The sequence below is a fragment of the Thamnophis elegans genome, chromosome 8 (genome assembly GCF_009769535.1).
Source record: "Thamnophis elegans isolate rThaEle1 chromosome 8, rThaEle1.pri, whole genome shotgun sequence".
Classification (NCBI taxonomy): domain Eukaryota; kingdom Metazoa; phylum Chordata; class Lepidosauria; order Squamata; family Colubridae; genus Thamnophis; species Thamnophis elegans.
This window is the reverse complement of record NC_045548.1, coordinates 24,446,824-24,468,407: the sequence shown is the minus strand read 5'-3', so window position 1 is coordinate 24,468,407 and position 21,584 is coordinate 24,446,824. Positions and strand designations below refer to the sequence as shown.

Below are 21,584 nucleotides of genomic sequence, written 5' to 3'. Positions count from 1 at the left end.
AGTATATTGAATGCTTCCACAATTGCTTGCCATTAGTAATGCTATTTTTATAGTACTATTAAAGAAATACTTACAGTATCCTTATTAAATGCTCTGAGGAGGTCTTTATATTGTCTATTTGTCATATTTTGTAGTTGACTTTGCTGGGCACTCATTGTAAAAATAGGCTGGAAAATAACATAAAAGTTGCTGTAGACACTATGGATGCCTTTCAGTAAATATACATCAATGCTTTCTTTTGCTGAAATTTAAGTCTATAATAAATGTTAGCATAGGAAAGAAAATAACACATGACATTTTAACAGGTTGTACCTGGTAACCTCCTAAAGTTATTGTGATGGATACATCAAGAGGCCTATTTGTGACACCTGCAACAGATTTAATTAGAGACATGAAGAGCAGCGGGAACCACACTATGCATATCAGCAAGACAATAATCATGCCACCCATTCCATACTTCACAACTTTCTTTTTCTTCTGGCCCCTTGGTTGGGGATATCGCTGCAAAAAGAGATAAAAAAGCAAATAAGCAAATAAATGCATACGTATTTTTCTTTCCTTTCAAAAGAGATAAAACCCATTAATTTTTTAAACTACATCTTCCATGTATTTGGACTTTAATCTGTATTCATATGTGATGTTCTTATTATATTAGGACATCATAGTTTCTTGTCAAACCACACTAAATAATTAGAATTATCCAAATGACTATAACTAAGACATGGTGGGCAAATAGTCCAGCATCTTGTAAAGGAGCAGTGAATTCAATAGTAAATGGCATTGTCTAAAACCACATGGTCTAATTTTTTTCCCCAATGAAACTTTAGAATAGCAAGTAGACATTGACAATGAAATCTGTATTCCCAGGTAGGCGGTAACTGATATCACATGCTAGAAATAGTAATGTATATTTCTTAATTCTTCATGCAAAATCTGCCACAACAGCAACACTGCAATTCAAGCAGCTCTTAGTGTCTGGGGTCAGCTAACAAAGAGAGCTCAGACTCATAAAGCTTATTTTGCAAAATGCTGTTTTGTAGAAATTGCCAGAGGAGTCCTATATCAGAATTCTTATAAAGGTCTTGTAATTCAGGGGCGCAACATATACATAACCTCTGAAATTTGATTGTATATGCGGTCTATCATCATCGTTAGCAGGGTTCGGAAGTGGATGAAAAAGCTTGTTTGAAATTTTGGAAAAGTAAATTAAACAAAGTATGAAAAATAATATTTTTTTCATATTATGGTGCTTAGAAAACTGTGAATTTAGAATAAATAGTTTGTCTAAACAACATTCCAATGAAAAGCATTATTTCATAGTAGCTATAGATTTCAGATCCATAGGAATGATTGTAGGAACTGAAATATCTAATTCTTATTTTTCCTTCAAATAACTGATTGTAATTTTATTAATGGACAGTCACTGAGGAAAATTAAACTTCTGCACTTCAAGGTGCACTTTTAATGTATCTAACCTGTAGCACATAGCCTAGCAGCCTGGATGTCATCCTAACCCACACTTCTGCACTATATACTTCTTTCCTAATGGAAAAAAAATAAAATTGTTCATTTAAAAACCCCAACAGATTCTAAGTGTTACATAAAAGCCCTAGTAGTTTTAGCTCTGATCTTTATCCTGGTCTTCCATGGGAATGTCTCACTGACAAAGGTTCTAAAACACTTTTACTTGGTACCACAGTGGTGTATCCAGAAATTATTTCTGATAAAGTTATGAAGTTATATTGAATAGGCTTAATTTCAGTTATAAGCTCCTTTCTCATGGACTAAATAAAGCTGAAGTTTTCCTTGGACAATTACATATTTATTACATATTGATTGCACATAATAAATATTTTTGTATTCTATCAATTCTGCATTTTTAGAATTATTTTTTTCTATGCTCTTGAACCTGCATGTAGGAATATAGAAATACATTGAAACCAGTGACGTGCAGTCAGGGCCTCACCACAATCATCATGAAAAGAAAAAGAAATTAAAAGGAAAAAGGCTGAGGTAGTTGCTGCCAGAGTCACAGTGGATAACTCTGCTTAGTGCTTCACTGTTTAAAAAAGCCTCTTAAAAAAGTGCCCTCTGCAGGAGGAGGCGAACCACGTGCCTCATTTAGTCTATCTTTATGATCACTTGAGCAGAGTTAAGCAAGGATTAAAAGGCGAAAAATTAGATGAGTAGATGAGGCACATGGTTCTCTCACCTCCTGTAGAGGGCACTTTTTTAGAGGCTTTTTTTTAAACAGTTAAGCAGAGTCATCCATTAGAGGCTCTGGCATCAGCTAATCCAGCCTGACCAGCAGCTCTTGCCTTTTTCTTTTTACATTTTTTACATTTTCATCATGGCAGACAAGAAGAGAGTTGAAATCCTCTGTGAAACAGCTGGAAAAGGTATGTGGGTTGGAGGGAGGAGGAGGAATTCAAAATTATTATAATTTGTAAGTAATTGTAATTTGTATTATTATAAGTAATTTGTGTGTATGTGTGTGTGTGTGTGTGTGTGTGTGTGTGTGTGTTTTACCTGCCTCTGCTGGCGTGCGGGCTGGCACTTTATTTTTATTTTTTAAAGCCATGCCGCCGCGCCGGCCATAGAGTGGGACACATCCCATCTATGGCTGGTGCGGCACCGGGACTTTAAAGCCATGCCGCCACGTTCACCATAGAGTGGGACGAGTCCCGCTCCATGGCGGAAAGCCGCACTGGGGCTTTGGCGCGGCTTTCCGAAAGCCGCGCCGAAGCCTTGGCGCTGGCAGACATAGGGCGGCAGACATAGGGCGGCTTTTGCCCGCTTGTCTCACCAGCCATAAATCTCACTGCACATCACTGACTGAAACAGAACACACAGAAACAAGTGCCTGTGAATGGAGGTTAAAAATGAGATTAATATTGCAATCCCATCAATTCTAGGAAGTTTGAAACATTATTAATCTAATACGGATAGATGAGAAATATGATCACATTTCTCTTTGACACTGTACATGGTGAACTTTTTCCCTATTATAAGATTGCAAAGAAAAAATAAATCCTTAAATAAATTTCTTACTTTTTCTGATTCTCGCCAGCACTTTAAAATGAATATATGAGCATAAATATCTTCAACACAGATCCAACTGGAAAGACTTAATGTGGTATCTGTCCAAACCCAGTCCATAACTGCCCTCAATTCAGTCAAGAAAGGGACTAGGCGGAACCTATCAAAGGAGAAAAATCAGTTTTAGCTTGGAATAGTCTGTGGTTTTCATTGTATGAATCAAAGGCAGACCACACCTTCCATTTTGTGACTTCCTTGCAGTTCATGCCTTCCATTTTGTGGCTTCCAAAGAACCCCCAGATCATCACTACCACTTTTGGAAGCATTATTTCCCTAATTTACTGCAATAAAAACATAATCCTCCCCAAAAAAAGGAGATAGATTTATTTAAATGTTTAGAACTGATTTATGTAGACATAGGATGACCTACAATTTAGTTCTAACACCATTCATGTACCAGGACCAAGACTAGCTAAAATGTTCCATTTGTCTATGAGAATGTTCTAAAACCTTCTGTACAAGAAGAGTATGATGCCCCTATTTTCTCTTCCCTCGTATAAGAAATGAGAAGATTTTGTTCAAAGTAGTATATAGACAAGGATTATAATTGGTCCATTTGTGAATTAAATTGATTTCATGATCAAGCATAAATTTAATGGTGTCCATCTAATTCATATTATCAAATAATATAGCATTTCCAAATTAAAGAAAACATTAAGGTGGCATGATAATATGACTTTGTTACAAGTCAATCTTGGAGAATAGTAAGAAAGTGTAAATAAAAAAATGGAACTGTAAAGAAAAAAAAGACATATTATACCAGACTCAGAGGCTTACCCTTGAAATAAAAACAGATTTACGTAATTATAACTTTTTGTGAGGAAATTGCCAAGTACACGGGTTGGATAGCCACAACGTATCTGATATGCCGATAATCCAAAATAAACACATTTCACAAAATACCAAAGCTGGGCGACTATGTTTTGACTAAATTTCCTGTAACACAAAACAGACATCAAGAAAACAAATGCATTTTTATATGCCTTCATAGAATGTGTTTGATATTATTTAAATGTGGTAAATCTAAACTCATTTCTTTTCACATCGCTTGCCTTTTTCATTTATTCAATACAATCCTTCATAAGAGATGAATTTTATCATTATGCAGATGAACAGGATACTTTTTAAAAAGTAATAAATAGTGAAAGTAGCAAATAAAATCATTTAAATACAATGCGTTTACCTGTCTGTCACAATGGGCAAGATAAAGAACATCCAAAAGTGTATGCCGAAGACAAGGATAACCTGAAAGATTACTTTCCCCATGACTGTCTTTCTCAGATACAGTGCCCGATCTACTACCATGGTTCCAAACTGAATTAGTACCATCACTAAGAAAGCCTCTGGGACTTGGTCTTCTGATAATGAAGAAGTAATATCTGCTGCAGCAGAATGTTTCTGCGAAGAAAATAGAAAGAAAACAGAGGAAGCAAAATTATTTCTTATAAAAATAATAGTTATAAAAATAACTATATTTACTCAAGCACATCAATTCTTATGAACATACCCCAAAAGCCCAGAATCCAAAGACAATGATAATGAAGTCCACAGTATCAGCTAGGAACATCAGGACATAAACATCTGTCACAGCACTGTATTCCGGATGGATAAGATTGTAGAAAAACTGTCTGATGGGCAGATATATTTGAAGTGCTCTGAAATAATACAAAAGTCACTGTCATTGTTACAAAGTAATTTTGTGGGAAAATGCACATGCTTAGAATTTCATTAGTTGCTCCACAGATACTATATGCAACGCAATATGGAGGCCTTGATTGTCTTCACTCTTGGTCTATTCCTGTCTCCAATGGTAGAGGCAACTATATAACAGAATTCATTTTAATAAAAACATGCAAAGGTGGGCTTAAATATTTTTCTCTTGATCTGATCCTAATCAATGTACAGATAATCCTCACCTATCAACCATTCATTTAGCAACCGTTCAAAGTTTACAATCATTTACAACCTTCGGTGTCACATGATTGCCCTTACAGTCAGTAAGTGTTGACTTGGGTCTGACTTGTGGTTTTTATCACCTTGCAAAGCAGAGATTGGAGAGGAAGGGATTACAAGAAAGTAAGCAGTCAAATAATGGGGAATTTACCAGGCTGTTTGTATAGTGTGCTGGTGGTTGCTGGAGTCAGCACATTATTTTAATGTATATTCCCCATTGTGTTCCTGCTTACTCTCTTGTAATCTTTTCTCCAATTAATGTAAATGCAAACATTATTTCTCATTTTGTTAATTATACCTGTGCAGGAGGGGGAATTCCAAAAGATAGAGGAGTTGTAGGAAGCAAACAAAAGCAAAAAAGTATGAAATTGATTCGTTTCAAGCCAGAAAGCACAGTTGTAGTGGCATGATTTCCCACTAAGCGATTGTTTCACTTAGCAATGGAATTGCCAATCCCAATTGTAGTCACTAAATAATAACTGCCTATAATTGATTCCTCCAAGGAAAAAGTAGGACTCCATTTACAATGTTTTGGATTAAAATTTCCATGGGAGTTGTATCTCCAGATATGTAAATTATCAAAGTAACAGATTAGCTTCCTTTGTTTTAGGATATTTCATTTCTTCCAGCACATATAATTTAAAGCAAGCAAAGAACTTCAAGTCTTGATATGAAAGAGGAACATTAGAAACTTGATACCCCTATAGATGCCTGATATGTTCTTCATATATACAGAAAATGATTTATTAATGTTGTTAGAAACAAGATAACCTTAAAATAATAGTTTGATGGTGGACTGTTTGTATTTACTGCTGGAAGGAAAGAAGGGAGGGAGGAAAGAAGAAAGGAAATAAGGTAATTTAAGTCTAAGTGATTTAGTATTGGAATGTATCCCTAATACACCGGATGGAAAAAAATCTGTTTCCCATTTTCCTGAAAACTTTTCTTGCTATATGGCAATCAAGCATATAGGTCTGCCTTAGCAATCAATGATGGGCTGGAGTTCATTAGTGTCATAAAATGGATACAGATTTCCTTCTGGCCCCTTCCTCAATCCTAGAACATTTTGAACATGTTCTGGATTCAGCATTTATTTCAATAAATCTAATATGTGTAATTACTCACTTTTTAATTGTAAATGCCTTTGCAATGATAAATTGTTCTCTCAGTTTTTCCATCAGAAGCTCTTTTTTTGACTTTCTTTTTATGCTCGACACACTGCTTCCTTTTTGACTACTGTTGCGTGTGCTGGTACTTCCTGAAAATACAAGTGGAGAAAGAATTATTGCATTTCTAAGGGAAAGCTCAAAAGAAAACGAAAAAAAAAAATCTGGGTCTGCATATCCTTTTTCTTTTTCCACACTTGGAAAAAATAGATTGCTTTAAACTACAATTAATAAGAAAAAGCAAGAATCAAAATGTGAAACAAAAGATGAATTCCCTTTTATCAAACAAAGCAAACAGAAAATCTCTCTCAGGTTATGATTACTCCTTTTAAGTTGTAGTGTGTATGATTACTCATTTTAAGTTGTAGTGAAGACGAAAAAGGCAAAAACATGCTGATGCATTCTTCTGCCTTGAAAATCCACCTTTCATCCACATTATTCAGCAACTAGGGAACAGAAAACTTTTAATTCTATAATGAACCGAGGTTAGAATGCAGTATAGCAGGCTAACTCTGCCCTTAGTTTGGAATGTGAGCTGGATGGGGCTCAAGGTCGATTCAGCTATTCAAGGTCAGTAAAATGAGGACCCAGATTGTTGGGGGCAAGATGCTGACTGCCCAGAGAATGCTGTAAAGCTCTACGGAGCAATATATAAGTCTAAGTGCTATTGCTATTGCTATTAGATGTGACTTGATTGGATAATGAAATGCTGGCAAATAACAACCAAGCTCAGAGAGTACCAGGGCTTCACATTGTAGTTCTAAAGTTATTTCATATTATTTCATTATTGCTATTGACTTTTTTTAGATAACTCAAGGTGGAAAATATACCTAATATTCTCCTCTTGTTACATCCCAACAAAAACCCTGTGAGGCAGGTTAGTCTGAGAGACCTACCCAAAGTCACGGACAGGTTTTCCACGCCTGAAAGGGGACTAGAATTCAGTCATCTGGATTCTGGTGTGGTGCTTTAATCACTATACCAAACTGGCTCTCTTCTATACATTTAGATTAATATATAAATCTTAAACTGTAAATTTATATACATAATTTTATAGCATAGTGTTCTTTAAAAATATTGTCAAGGAGATAAAACTTATTTTAAGGTAGGGAGTTCTGCATTAACTTTAAAATTCCTAGATTACCTTTTAAGATATAACTCAGGTATCTTATGAATTTTAAAACACAACAAATACCTTAAAAATAAAAATGCCACATCATAAATTAAAGGTACTAAAATATATTCTTAACAAGACATTTTTGCCTTCTAACATTCCAATATTTTTAATATTTTCCTAAAATAATGTCAGGTTTGTAGGGAGGAAATAGTTCTTCAAAGAAAATAATAGGTCAACATATTATAATAACTATTCAAGCTTAGCTTTCTTTAATATAAGTGTCATTGTTGCTTATGATTTAATGGTTATTCTTTGCTACTTTCTTTCTTGAAAGAAAAGCTTAGGCAACTACAAAACAGGCCAGTTTAGAATCCCGATGCCACCTGTCATACCTCGCTTTGAACGGTGAGAGGAGAAACTGGATCTCTGTGATAAATGTGAGCCACTGCTTGAACTTTTCCTGCGGATGGCGGTTTGCTGTTCTGGGAAATGGACATGTATGGATTCAACAGATGCTGCCAAATTGACTGACGTCAAAGAGTCAGCAGAATCTCTTCTATATGATTCAGCCAACTCATCATCTGAGTCATCTTTATTACTCCCATTGTCTCCTCCATCTTCCTCATCCCATAATCCATGACACTAAAAAGAACAACATTAAGGTATCTTCAGAATTAATGGCATTATTTGTTATAGTTAGATATTGAGTGTTTTGGATATTGTTTCACTTCATACAAAGCTTTGGCTTTAGTCTTGTCATCTAACCTCTGATAACATTATTACAAAAGAATTTCATTTTAATAACTTCTGTGCTATAATCAATTTTTATTTTCAGAAATGCTGTTTAATTTTCCTGGATTTGAAAGTATGTGGGATGATTATAGTTGAAGTGGTTTGCTGTGACCTTTAGGGAAGAGTTAGACAACTAATAGGTGACTGAAGTTTGACTGTCCCTGGCCTCAAGGATCTGTTGTCCTCACACATTCCGCACACTCATTCATATACATACCATATGCACAAAAAGACACATTTGCAAATATTTTTCTCAGCTGAGGGACACATTCTTCTTGCCCAACCTGCTTTTTACAACACTGGGAGAGTGTAAAATGCTTATCTTCAGAGATTTCTTTAGTAATTGAGAAAGGCAAAGGACTTTATGAAAATTAGAGAATATAAACCCTTTCCACAGATTCAACACTGAGATTGAGAGATTGAGAAATAAATTGAGCATGAAACTTCTGAGTAATTCAAGAACCCTTGCATAGAGCTGCTTTCCACTAAAAGAAAGTAGGTACCTTCATGCATTTTTGAATCAAGCATGAAGTAAGTTATTCTTTTTTGGTATAGTGGAGCACTATTTTATTAAAAACAGAAAGAATGGAAGTCAGGTATGCTGGAAGGTATACATGCTGACAGTTTTACTATTTTGTCTCCAAAACAAAATAACAAACAAAAATATACCTTTAAAATGGACCGATGGAAAAACAAAGCAAGTAGTTGAACAAGGTCGTAGTGCACATAACCCTCTTTCTTCTCAATGCCAATAATATTAGGAGCAAAATAAGGTCTATCTTTTTTTAGTTCTAAGTGTTTATTCCAAGGGAAGAATCCAAACTGGAAAAAATACTTTATCACTATTGTAACCTATTGGGGGAGGGGAGAGAGAGAAAATTAATCATTTTCATATTAAACAGAAAAATTAACAAAATCCAGTTTTTTTTTAACAAAACTGTTAGGCTTGAGGACAATAAAGAATGGGATTAAGATCTAAATTAGATGTATAACACTTAAGGAAATCCAATATGCTTCCACAAAATTCACAAGGAAAACTTGATTTCCTGCTTCAGTATTACTAGGCAATCCCTTGCCTTGTTTTTTCATTGTTGCTGACACCACTAGATTTCTTAACAGATTTCTCAAAACAGACTGACAATATTATTGTTCTCTTAGCCCTTATCAAAATCAGTCTAATATGTGGAACAAGATTTCACATGCAGTGGTGGATTCTCTTTGCTAGCGGTTTCAAAGAGAGAATGGATAGACACCTATCGGAGGCATTCCACCTGTGGATCTCATAGTGAGTGGGTATGGGTGTGACTGATGATCTCTATAATGTAAAGTGAAATTTGCATTGTCCATCTGCACTTCCAGTTTTAAAACTGTTTTTGGTTCAGTTGTGAACCAAAGAAGTTCCCAACATTCTGAAGCACTGCTGTAAAACAAAATAATAAAAAATAAAAGAGGACCCAACATGTGCCTTTACAGGATTAGGAATTTCAGATAACGGGGAAGAAAAAGGAGAAAGGGGAACATGAAGCTTGGAAAATGGCCTGGCACAACTTTGTACTATTTTTAATGACCCTAGGAAGAAAAGGGATGCTGGACTGAAGACAAAAATATGCATTTGCCATTCCCTTGGTCAGATGCAGAGCTTTGCTAATATTTTTGTTTATACTGAATCTGTAAGGCTTTTAGTACAGCCTCTCAATTTTTTTAGACTAGGTTTAAAGTCATTGGTGCTGAGAATAATAGAAGCTCTTCCAATGGCAAAGAATGGCAAACGATTTAGTAGCCTCCCTTAAAAATATTTGTGCCTACATATGTGTGCATGTGTTCACATATAGGTACACCCACACATTTTAAAGGGAAATGCTAAATTCTTTGCCATTCTTTAAAAATGCCTTTGTGTGTGTGTCCCTGAAGCAAGGACGATGGACATATTCTATCGGTTTTGTAGGTGCCTAGTTGACTTGATATGGGTTCTGGGGAGAGCTTGGGATTGCTCCAGAGAGTTTGGCACACAGCCTGGCTGAAGCCTTATTTGCCTCTTGGAATGAATGCACGGCTTGTGTTTACCCAGCTTCTCTCTCACTTCTTGGTTTAAAGAGGAGCTTAAGTAGATGAAATGAAGGAAGAGATGCCTAGAATGCTGCTAGGACAGGGTGTCAAACTCAAGGCCCGGGGGCCTTTGGCCCATGGAGTACTTAGATCTGGCCACCGGGCCACCCTGGAAATAGCAAAGGACTGGTCCATGGTGCCTCTACCAGAAAAAATGACAGAGGATTGCAGGAGGTCGTCACATCTGAAAATGGAGCTTGGGACCCATCTGAAAATGGAGCTTGGGACCGCGCTTTCTCTGCCAGAGCACTCGGGCGCCACAGGCACTGACACGAGTGACATTGAGCTGGCCACCCCCATCCCAGCCATGCCCACTCTGCCCCGCCCAGGTCAAACACTATCCTGATGCATCCCTCAATGAAATTGAGTTTGACAGCCCTGTGCTAGGGGATAACATGAGGTGAATTCAGTTCAGCATGACTCAGAGCAGCTAATAAGGGCTGTCTCATGGCAGTAAGGGTGGCAAGGCATAATTGCTTTTCTGTCCTTAATACACTTGCGGACAGTGATCTTGTTTCGAGGATCACAGGCAACTATCCATCTTGAGGAAGTTGGAGCTGGGCACCCATGTGCAAGGCAGCTTTGGTGGTAAATGTGTTCTTCAATAGCAATAGCATTTAGTCTTATATACTGTCCCATAGCACCTTACTGTCTGGGAGGCTTACAGTATAAAGGCACCATTTCCATATTGCCCCCAACAACTCATTTTACCAATCTTGAAAGAATGGAATGCTGAGTCATCCTTCAGCCCCATTAGGATTCAACTTCAGGCTGTGCGAAGAGCTTTCCTGCAACACCACTGCGCCACCAGAGCTGAAGGAGGGAATGGTTTCACCAATATATCAGTAAAGGTAAAGGTTCCCCTCGCACATATGTGCTAGTCGTTTCCGGCTCTAGGGGGCTCATCTCTGTTTCAAAGCCAAAGAGCCAGGGCTGTCCAAAGACGTCTCTGTGGTCATGTGGCTGGCATGACTAAATGCTGAAAGTGCATGGAACACTGTTACCTTCCCACCAAAGATGGTTCCTACTTGCATTTTTACATGCTTTCGAACTGCTAGATTGGCAGAAGCTGGGACAAGTAACAGGAACTCACTCTGATATGCAGCGCTAGGGATTCGAACTGCTGAACTGCCAACCTTTCTGATCGACAAGCTCAGCATCTTAGCCACTGAGCCACCACATCCCAGCTCAATATACAGTATATAGAGGTGATAGCCTGCCCCTTTTCAAGCAGCCCTCATTAAACTCACCATTTTGGACAATTTAAAGAAAATTGAGGCAGTCAGGCTACAATTTCAAAGGACACTGGGAGAAGTGAAATATATGGATTCCCATCAGTCAGGTTTTAGGCGTCAGTATGGCACTGCAACAGCACTGATTTAATGTTTTTGCCTTATTTATTGCTTTAATTTTTATTAGTGCCCAGAATTACTTTTAGTGATATTTTATTGACATAAACTTTTAAATAAAATAATTATCCAGAAGTATCTGGGCGCTTGAATGTGATAACTTCAACTGTCCTAGGAATGGCAATCTCGGGCTGCATGATATTCTTAAGAAAAATCTCTGGCTTGCATGAACCAGCTAGGTAACAGCCTGGTGAAAAACCTTTAATATAATATAAGAAATGTGGGGAAATTAGGCCTAACAACATGAACAGATAGATTGTAGCTCAGGCAACTTACTTATTATGAATTTTTTTGTGCATAAAACAGTTCCTTGTGGTTTAGACACTGTGGTAACTTAGCATTAAGCAAGATTATTCAAACTTGAGTACCTCCTTTCTCCCCCTCCTCCATCAGGGTTACAAGAAAGACTGCATGTGCTTTCTAGAATAGTTACCCAAAGCATACTTTGCATTACATTTAACCATGAATTATATTAGGTGACACTACTGGTTACTAAAAAAGTTAGAATCCAAAGCCATGAATTGATTGTAATTTAAATACATTACAGCTTGCCCAGGCTTAAATGAAACAATTGAAGTTAGTTTAAACCAGAAAGCACAGGCTTCCAGTCTCTTTCTAAACCAGAAATGAAGACAAAGTTCTTGTAACATTGAAAGGGTTGTTCAACAACTATTGACTAACGACATACCTCGGTATAGATTATAGCTGTCATCCAAAAACGTTTGCTAGGCCTTGGAACAGATAGCATTGCCCAAAGGAAGATGAGGATAGGAAGCACAAGGGTAATTGTAGAGGCAGAGATCATATGATTAAGAATGATCACAAAATAACACACCATTTCTGAGCGGGCTACAAGTGTATTATATAGCGCATAAATAAGAAGCAAATGTCGAGGTTGACCAGAGTAGAATTTCTCAGATTCATCTAGTTCTTCATCTTGAAACATTCTGTAGGAATAAAATTAGATCCCATAATTTAATAGGATAATTGTATATACTGTATTTTTCAGAGTATAAGATGCACCAAGGTTTTGAAGAGGAAAATTTAAAAAAAAGGTTTTTGCATTCTGCAAATCTCTCTAAAATGGGCTCGGTTCCCCCCCCCCCAATGGCATGAATAGCCTTTAGGAGGCTTGTAGAGTGCTCCTGGGGAGTGGCCCCTCCCCAAAAGGAGCAAAAATGGGCCTATTTTTTGCAAAAATGGGCCCGTTTTTTATCCAAAAAAGGGCATGGATAGCCTTTAGGAGGCTTATAGAGTGCTCATGAGGGCTGGAGGGGGGGGGGAAATTGAGCAAAAAACCAGCCCGTCTTTTGCTCATTTCTGCCCTCCCCATCCCCCAGGAACTCTCTGAAAGCCTCCTAAAAGCTATGCACGGCCATTTTGGTGAAGGGGATGGGGTTTTGGGAGGCAAAAACTGCTGTATTCAGTGTATTAGACACACCCAGATTTTCAGCCTCTTTTTTGAGGGAAAAGGTGGATCTTATATTCTGAAAAATATGGTAAATATTTTTAATTAGAATATAGAACATAGAATAATAGACTTTGAAGGGAACTTGGAAGTTTTCTAGTCCAATCCCTACTTACAACAGGAGAATAATCTGTAAGTAATAGCAAAAGCACTTAGATTTATAGTGATTTACAATGTCAGCATGCCCCCAAAAATCTGGGTCCTCATTTTACCAATCTTAGAAGGATAGAAGGCTGAGTCAACCTTGAGCTGGTCAAGATCAAATTTCAGGATGTGGGCAAAGTTAGCTTGCAATTCTGCATTGTAATCACTGCTCCACCACAGCTCTTGTTAAATAATAACAATGCTTCTACATAATAGAGTATTGCTCAAGAGCTTTGCCACTAATTTCACAGATCAAGCTATAAACTATACCCCAGCTTGCTTATTTTCTAAGCCAAGACAAAAGTTGGTACTACATGAATTAACTACATTTAAGGAAATCCAGTTAAATCAGGGCATTTGAAAAGATAGGTGAATGTCAAATTAATTCAGCTTGTTAAATAAACAGGAAAAATCCCCAACTGCCAAATGTTTTCACCAATTTTCATCACCATTGTAACTAACTTGCATACTTAATCATAGGTACCTACTTGTTAAGTAGTAATTCACTTGCAGTCAGTTCATGTGTCAAAGGAGGAAGAATAGAATCTTCTGGTTTTTCAGACTGATTTTCATCTGGGCTCACCATCATTTGGTTTCTGCTAGATGAATCATCTTGGGAACTATCTAAGGGGAAAAGTTCCAAGCTCACAGCTTTGCTATATGATGGAGGGGGTTCAGCAATGCCATCCAAACCAGAATAGGATGGCATATCTGAATCAGAAATATATGCAGCTCCTTCAGAATCCATACAATAATCTTCCATTTCATGTTCCTCTATGGGTTCAGCTTCTGCGTCTTCTCCTTCATGGTCCTCCCCTTCGACCTCTTCAATAGTTTCTGCCGTCCCCTGACGGGAATACAGCAGAGTGACTTGAGTAGCCTCACTGTCAAGAATAAGGAAGAATATCTTTGTCAATATCTTACTTTACAAATAATGTTTATTCCCCTTTTAAAAAAATTAAAATTGAGTTGTTGATTCTACATTGGATTTCACTATTATCTCAGTGTGGAATTGACAAGTTCAGCTTTGGAAATATTCACATTCCCCAAATGTTTTCATGTTGAAAAAGTTTTGATTTGTTTCAGCATTTTAGAAGTTATTATGATTTTGTTCATTCATTAATAACTACCATTGGGATTGTATAATTATGTTGTATACTATGAAATGTTTTATTTTAATGTACTTTAAGGTATTTTTTCTAATTTTTTGTTACATATTACCTGCGTCTGAAGAACAAGTTCATGATATATGTTTTATAATGCATAAATGAATTGGGATCATACAATGAAGGATCTGCAGTATCTTCTCTGCTTTAAAAAGACCCTTTATGTCTTGAGCACTGTTTTTGTGAGCAATAATGTTAATTGAAGAGAACCAGAATCATAAATCAGCATCTGAATGCAGCATTCCAAGCTCTCAGTTTAACTAAAAAGTAAAATTATAAACAGGCATATAATTGAGAAAGCAAAAAATATAAGGCTTAAAGGGAAGGTATGAAAATGACATATACGACATATTACTATCAGTCAAAACAAGACAGAATTGCTTCCAATGAGTATGCCAATAGTTTTACTTTTAAAAACACAAACATCATTTTATATTGACAAAATATATCAGTGGTTGGGATAATTGAGTGAAAAGCATGCAAGGATTAAGCACCTTGATACTATACTGCCACTGTCAGCAGATGAGGAGGACATATCCATGCTGTATGTTTTACGAAGCCTAGGTCGTGCACGTTCACTTGTTTTAGGAATAGGGTCTGGACCATCTAAATCATCAAGGGTAGATTGCCTGGACAACAACAGTGTAGTTGCTTCCGTACAGCAGCTATCAGTGCAAACAATTACAAAGACAATGTTATATACCAATGGCATCCTGATGTGGCTCAATAGTGAACGTGCAGATTGGCCAAGCAAAATACCAATGGAGACATAGACAAGAAAGGATTTAATGGAAGATAACAAGCTTTTTGGTGCCAAAGTAGACTATTCTTATTCGGATAACCACACAAGATCAGTAATAACAAAATGTGAAGCCAGGAGAAATTAGGATGTACACTTATTTATGGAGTAAGACTAATGGAATCCATGCATTGCATTCTAGTAAGATTGATAAAATGCATCATTTTTAGCTTTTTTAGTCTATCAGTAAAATTTTATCAGTAGCTAAAAATGTTGCAGTTGAGATACTTATAGGTACATTAAGCAGGCACTACAAATCGATATTTTAAAAAGATATAGCCAAATATATTAAAATTATTGTAAATAGCCTATACTAAAACTAAAAGGGTGCTGTATTATGTTAGGTTCCAATTATTGATGTTTTTAAAAAATACAATTGTCTTTATCCCAGTGTAGCTACAACCATTTCGGGAGGTTTTAATTTTGTTTTTCTCCAACTTAGAAATGAACATACCTGAGAACAATGAAACAAACCAGATATAAATAATGTGTAAGCAGCAGGTTTTTAAAAAATAGATAGTAGATATTCATTTTTCATGATACTAATTGAGAGTTTTTGAAGATTTTTTTTTCTCTTTAAAATGAATTAAGAAAATAGCAGTAGACTTATATACCGCTTCATAGGGCTTTCAGCCCTCTCTATGCGGTTTACAGAGAGTCAGCATATTGCCCCCAACAATCTGGGTCCTCATTTTACCCACCTCGGAAGGATGGAAGGCTGAGTCAACCCTGAGCCGGTGGGATTTGAACCGCTGAACTGCTGATCTAGCAGTAGCCTGCAGTGCTGCATTTAACCACTGCGCCACCTTGGCTCACAAATTTTGCACAAAATCTGATCATAGGACCCTGGGGCCAAATGAACGTGTTTTGTACACCTGCTCCAGCCCTAAAAAATGGAGGTTTTATGCACAGAATAACAAACACAGAAGTTCCTTCAAATGAAAAATACTCATAGGGTCAGAGTCAGTTCTCAAATGGAACAAATCTCTGCAGCAATAATATTTTGTAAAAATATGCCAAAAAATGTTATGGGAATATGATATGATATAATATGGGAATCAGTTTTACTATAGATCGCGGTGTTTAGTGATCTGCTATTTGAGAATAATTTGTGGAGTCTTGTGTTCTTTTAATATACAAGGATATTGTATATTAAAAATGTGAACTTTTTGGTACTACATTTATTGAAAGTCACACCAAAAATACTTCATTAGATAGAAACACTGCTGCTTTCATATACTCTTAACATAAGAAATTTGAAGAATAAATCATATGTTGGCTATCATCTTTTAAATAGGATAGTACAATATTCTATGCTACTTTAGCATCAACTACAAGCTAAGTTCATTACTAGATGTTTATATATTTATAAAATTCATCCTGTATGTACTTAGAATGATTGTGCTCATTGTAAGAGAATACCTGGATTCACTGTCACGAGAAGCTGCTGATTCTAAACTTGCAGTCCTCTCAGCCTGTCCAGGCTCATAAATTTCATCCAATCCTGATTCCCTAGAAAGTTTCATTATATGGTTCTGGTAATACATATGGATACTCTCTCGAGTTGGAACATTTCCCTGAGAAGGAAAATGTAAAATTTAGGAAATTAAGCAGGCTAATATTTAGGAGACAAATCAGGGCAGTAGAAAAAAGACTTTATTCTCCTTGGTTTGTCAATTGTTTTGTAAGAACTTTTTTTAAAGAGAAAGAAATAAGCCCAAAGTTAAGAGTTGTAAAGTCAGTTAAAAATCCACCAATCTCATGATTATGAGATTCTCATGAGTGATATAATATTGTTTTCTTTCTATGTCGCTCCTAAGACTTTCTTCCGTACTCTATGACAGCACAAAAAGCACAAAACAAAAACTATTCATTTTAGCATGTCAGAAAAGAAGAGAATACAATGCAGCTACTATTTATAAGATTCTAACCGCCCTCTAACAGGTAAATTAAATTAAATCTGAGATCACATATCTGTTTTTCACTATCATGAAAAATAAATGAACATGTTGTAGTACCTTTTTTATTTCTCTAGTCAGCATGCATCTTTCAATTCTTAATACTGTGGAGATATCAATGTGCTCTCTTGAAATTGAATTTAGCCAAGCTGTAAAACTGTCTATTGTTGCCAGAAAAAGAACCCAGGTAAACTTCAAAATGTTATATATTCTTTTAAAAATATTATCTGGGAAAGAAACAAGAAAACATGCTTTACAAAATGATAATCAAAACAGTAAACAGTTGCAAATGTTATAACAAATCAGGTCCAAGAACCATTATCTGAGGGTAAGTTTCAACAAACTCTGGAAAACATAGTTTTCATTTGATGTGCACAGGTTGACACTGTTTTCTATGGAATTTCTATCTCCAAGAGTTAGTGATTAGCAAAACTTCAGAATTAGACTGATTTCATTTTAATATCTATTGGTATAATTGTTAGATGATGCTGGGAACTTTGCTCTGCTTCTACGAAAATGTTTATTGCCAGATGTTTCTTAAATTTTGCATTGGGCTTTAAAATCATTTTGTAGACAATAAACATATTCTACCCTATGTACTACTTGCACTCTCAGCAGTATTTTTTCTGTTAAAAAAGTAGTGACTGGTATGAAAAAGGATTATGACTGCAATATCTTTTAGCTGAAAATGATTTCTGAACAAGTCAGACTCAGACTAATATATGGAAGTTAGCTTGAATTATATATCATTTAGAATTTTAAGTGACTTTGAAGAGAAAAATATCAGTAAATTGTGCAGTATATATATATATATATATATATATATATATATATATATATATATATATACATACATACATACATACATATACATATACATATACATATACATATACATATATATACAATATTGTATCTTTATTTTAGAGATAATTAGGCTGTACCATCAGCTGCTATTATTTAAAATGATAACTTAGCTTGCTTCTTTGCTTACCAGGGCCATCAGATTTACTTTTCACAGGTTCATCTCTTTCTGCACTCTCCATATCTATTTCAACTGACAAATCAAAATAAAAGAAGTGAGCAAAATTAGACTTATTGACTTCAACTGCCTTTTAATTTTTTAATTGAACACATAATTAAATATATTTATTGAATATAATATGAAGCTTCTTTAATGATGCCCCACTGCTGAATTAATACTTTGTACTAATTGCGTGACCAATACTACCTTTTTTTACAAACCAAAACTAACATTTTAATTGTCCCAAAGGTGCTTTATCAAAAGGCAATTGGACTTTCTTGTTTTTCTTTGAAGATGTTTCGCTTCTCTTGGAGGAAGCTTGTTCAGCTCTGACTGGATGGTGAGGAAGGGAACGATTTATATTCCTGGCAGGCAGCTGGTCATTTGCATTCTTTTTGGAGAGTCCTTGAGGCCACTTGGAGGTTTATCTGTGTCCGTTTATAATCCATTCATATCAGTGACGTGTGGTGACCTTCATGGCCAGTGAGGCAAGCGCTAAAGCCCCGTCGAAGCCCCGCTGCAGTGTCTGCCATAGAACGAGTCCCGGTCCTGCTCAATGGCGGACACGGCACCGGGACATTAAAGTCCTGCCGCCGGGCCCTGCCGCCATTTTAAAGGCTTTAAAGTGGAGGCAGGGCCTCACCGGCAGGGCTTTAAAGTCCTGCACCGCATCCGCCATAAAGCGGGTCCCGGTCCTGCTCTATGGCAGATGTGGCGCCGGGACTTTAAAGCCCTGCTGCCGGGGCCCTCTCCCAGCTGGGCTCTTCCCTCCCACTCTTCATCTTGATGATGTCGCTGCAGCTGCCGGGCGCAGATGGACAGAGGTAGCCAAAGCAGCACAGAAGCGGTCTGCTGATGAAACAACGAGTGAGCGAGCGATGGGGGATCAGGCAGCTTGATCCCCGCTCGCTTGCTCACTGGGAGGCGCAGAGAAGAGCACGAAGTCCAGTGAACTCAGAAATGCAAAAATGAATGCCAGGGGAGCGAAGGAAACCACCTGGGGCTCCGCTCCCTGCCTCACCTGTCTGGAGCCGCCAAAAGCTTTAGATTCTGGTGGCGGTGCTGGTTTCCCACCACTTTGGCATCCCTGAAAGGCGACTCCGCATTCTCACTTTCCTTCACCCCTCCTCTCTTCAAAAGCCCCCCCTTGCAGCAGCTATATTCATGGCCGGGCCGGAAGGCATGCTGGCACTTTAAAGTGCATGCCGCCTCAGTCCGCCATAGAGCGAAACATGTCCTGATTTGTGGCCAGGAGGCACACTGGCACTTTAAAGTGCATGCCGCCGCCCTGGCCATACAGCGGGGCAGCAGCATGCACTTTAAAGTGCCAGCATGCCTCCCGGCCACAAACCAGGACATGCTTCGCTGTATGGCGGGCCGAGGCGGCATGCACTTTAAAATGCTGGCATGCCTTCCGGGGCGGCCATTCAGCGGGACATGCTGAATGGCTGGCCTGGAAGGCATGCCTGCACTTTAAAGTGCATGCCGCCTCGGCCCGCCATACAGCGAAACATGTCATGGTTTGTGGCCAGGCGGCATGCACTTTAAAGTGCCAGCGTGCCTCCCGGCCACAAACCAGGACATGTTTCGCTCTAAGGCAGGCTGAGGTGGCATGGCTTTAAAAATAATAAAAAATAAATAAATGTGCCAGCCCGCGCACCAGCAGAGGCGGGTAAAAAAAACCACACACACACACACAAAATAAAAACAAATTACAATTACTTACATTACAAATAATTTTGAATCCCCCCTCCCTCCATCCGATCCACATACCTTTTCCAGCTGTGGATTTCAACTCTCCTCTTGTCCGCCCGCCATGATGAAAGTGTAAAAAATTAAATAAAAAAGCAACTTACTTAGGCAAGGCTGTCAAGGCATGATTTGCTGCTCCCAGATCAGGAGGCGGGAGAATCATGTGCCTCCTTTGCATACAGAATTTTTCGCCTTTTAACCCTTGCTTAACTCTTAAAAGGTGAAAAATTATTTATGCAAAGGAGGCCAATAGTTCTCTCGCCTCCCCCTACAGTTAGCACTAAGCAGACTCAGAGTCACTGTGACTTGGAGTCTGGCAGCAACTACCTTAGCCTTTTTAATTATTTTAAAATTTCTTTTTTTTCCTCATAAGACTGGTGAGGCCCCGCCTCCCCTGCCTCCCCTGACTGCATGTCCCTAATTCATATCCCCACACCTTTTGAAGGGTGTTCATCCAATTGTCCCAAACATCATGCAGAAAGCAGAGCTCCAACTTCTCAATGACAACACAGTTTTCTCAGCAGTTCCAAGAAGGCTCCACATCCATTTGTACTTCTCAGATGACCCTGAGGACACAGATAAACCTCCAAGTGGCCTCAATGACACTCTAAAAGAATGCAAATGACCAGCTGTCTGCAAGGAATATAAATCCTTCCATTCCCCATCCATTTTCAGAGCTGAAAAAGCTTCGTGGATGAAAAGTGAAACATCTTCAAAGAAAAAAAATCCAGTTGCCTCTTGAAAATGCACCTTTGGGACAACCATGACCTGGATGACTGAAGATCTCCATAGACATTTAACGGTATTAGTCTATATAATGCCCATGACAAGTACTGATAAATTAGCAAACAAAGATTAATTGGACTGGCAGTCAATCTGAACTTGAAGTTCCTTATTCTGTTTCCTTTCTTTATTCCCTTGGGCTTTATTTCAATATTTTTTTGGCTGCCTAGACTCCATGTGAGTAAACTGAAGAACTATAGCAATAGCAATAGCAGTAGACTTATATACCGCTTCATAGGGCTTTCAGCCCTCTCTAAGCGGTTTACAGAGAGTCAGCATATTGCCCCCAACAATCTGGGTCCTCATTTTACCCACCTCGGAAGGATGGAAGGCTGAGTCAACCCTGAGCCGGTGGGATTTGAACCGCTGAACTGCTGATCTAGCAGTAGCCTGCAGTGCTGCATTTAACCACTGCGCCACCTTGGCTCTAACTACATCCTGATTGGTAAATTCCATGAAATCATAATTTCCTGAGAATCCCAACTAGAGATCACAGCAAAACTATGGAAGCTACTTGTGATTTTCTGAATGTAAATTATGGTTCTTCTACAATCAGAGCAGAAAATGCTACCTGTATAGTTAACAGATAACTGAGAATATTTCTGAAGCATACCATCATCAGATACTTTCTGCCTTTTTTTATTCTTTTTTTTCTCTTTGCGCCTTTGTCGTAGGGCAGTTTTAGGATCAGTAATCCAGGCTTGATAAAGAAACTAGAAGGGAAAAATCAATTTATTCATGTTCTCTAATAAGTAAATGTTAAGCAGATAGCAAAAAGCATATAGATTTGGAAAATGTATTTAGAATTGGGAGATTATGGAAACATAAATCATTTAGGAAATGATTCA

General features: G+C 37.6%; 1 protein-coding gene across 1 annotated transcript in view; it reads right to left on the bottom strand.

Annotated features, from left to right (window-relative positions):
• PIEZO2 (piezo type mechanosensitive ion channel component 2) overlaps positions 1–21,584 on the bottom strand; it is a 230,584-nt gene that overhangs the window by 14,259 nt on the left and 194,741 nt on the right. The window contains exons 33-48 of the mRNA XM_032223228.1: positions 21,350–21,449; positions 18,172–18,234; positions 17,238–17,404; positions 16,642–16,796; positions 14,915–15,085; positions 13,743–14,138; positions 12,331–12,589; positions 8,797–8,979; positions 7,728–7,977; positions 6,178–6,310; positions 4,607–4,754; positions 4,283–4,497; positions 3,877–4,035; positions 3,052–3,199; positions 313–501; positions 75–167 (exon numbers count right to left, since the gene is read on the bottom strand). Of these exons, the coding sequence (XP_032079119.1) occupies positions 75–167; positions 313–501; positions 3,052–3,199; positions 3,877–4,035; positions 4,283–4,497; positions 4,607–4,754; positions 6,178–6,310; positions 7,728–7,977; positions 8,797–8,979; positions 12,331–12,589; positions 13,743–14,138; positions 14,915–15,085; positions 16,642–16,796; positions 17,238–17,404; positions 18,172–18,234; positions 21,350–21,449 (2,829 nt within the window). The remainder of the gene's footprint in view (positions 1–74; positions 168–312; positions 502–3,051; positions 3,200–3,876; positions 4,036–4,282; positions 4,498–4,606; positions 4,755–6,177; positions 6,311–7,727; positions 7,978–8,796; positions 8,980–12,330; positions 12,590–13,742; positions 14,139–14,914; positions 15,086–16,641; positions 16,797–17,237; positions 17,405–18,171; positions 18,235–21,349; positions 21,450–21,584) is intronic.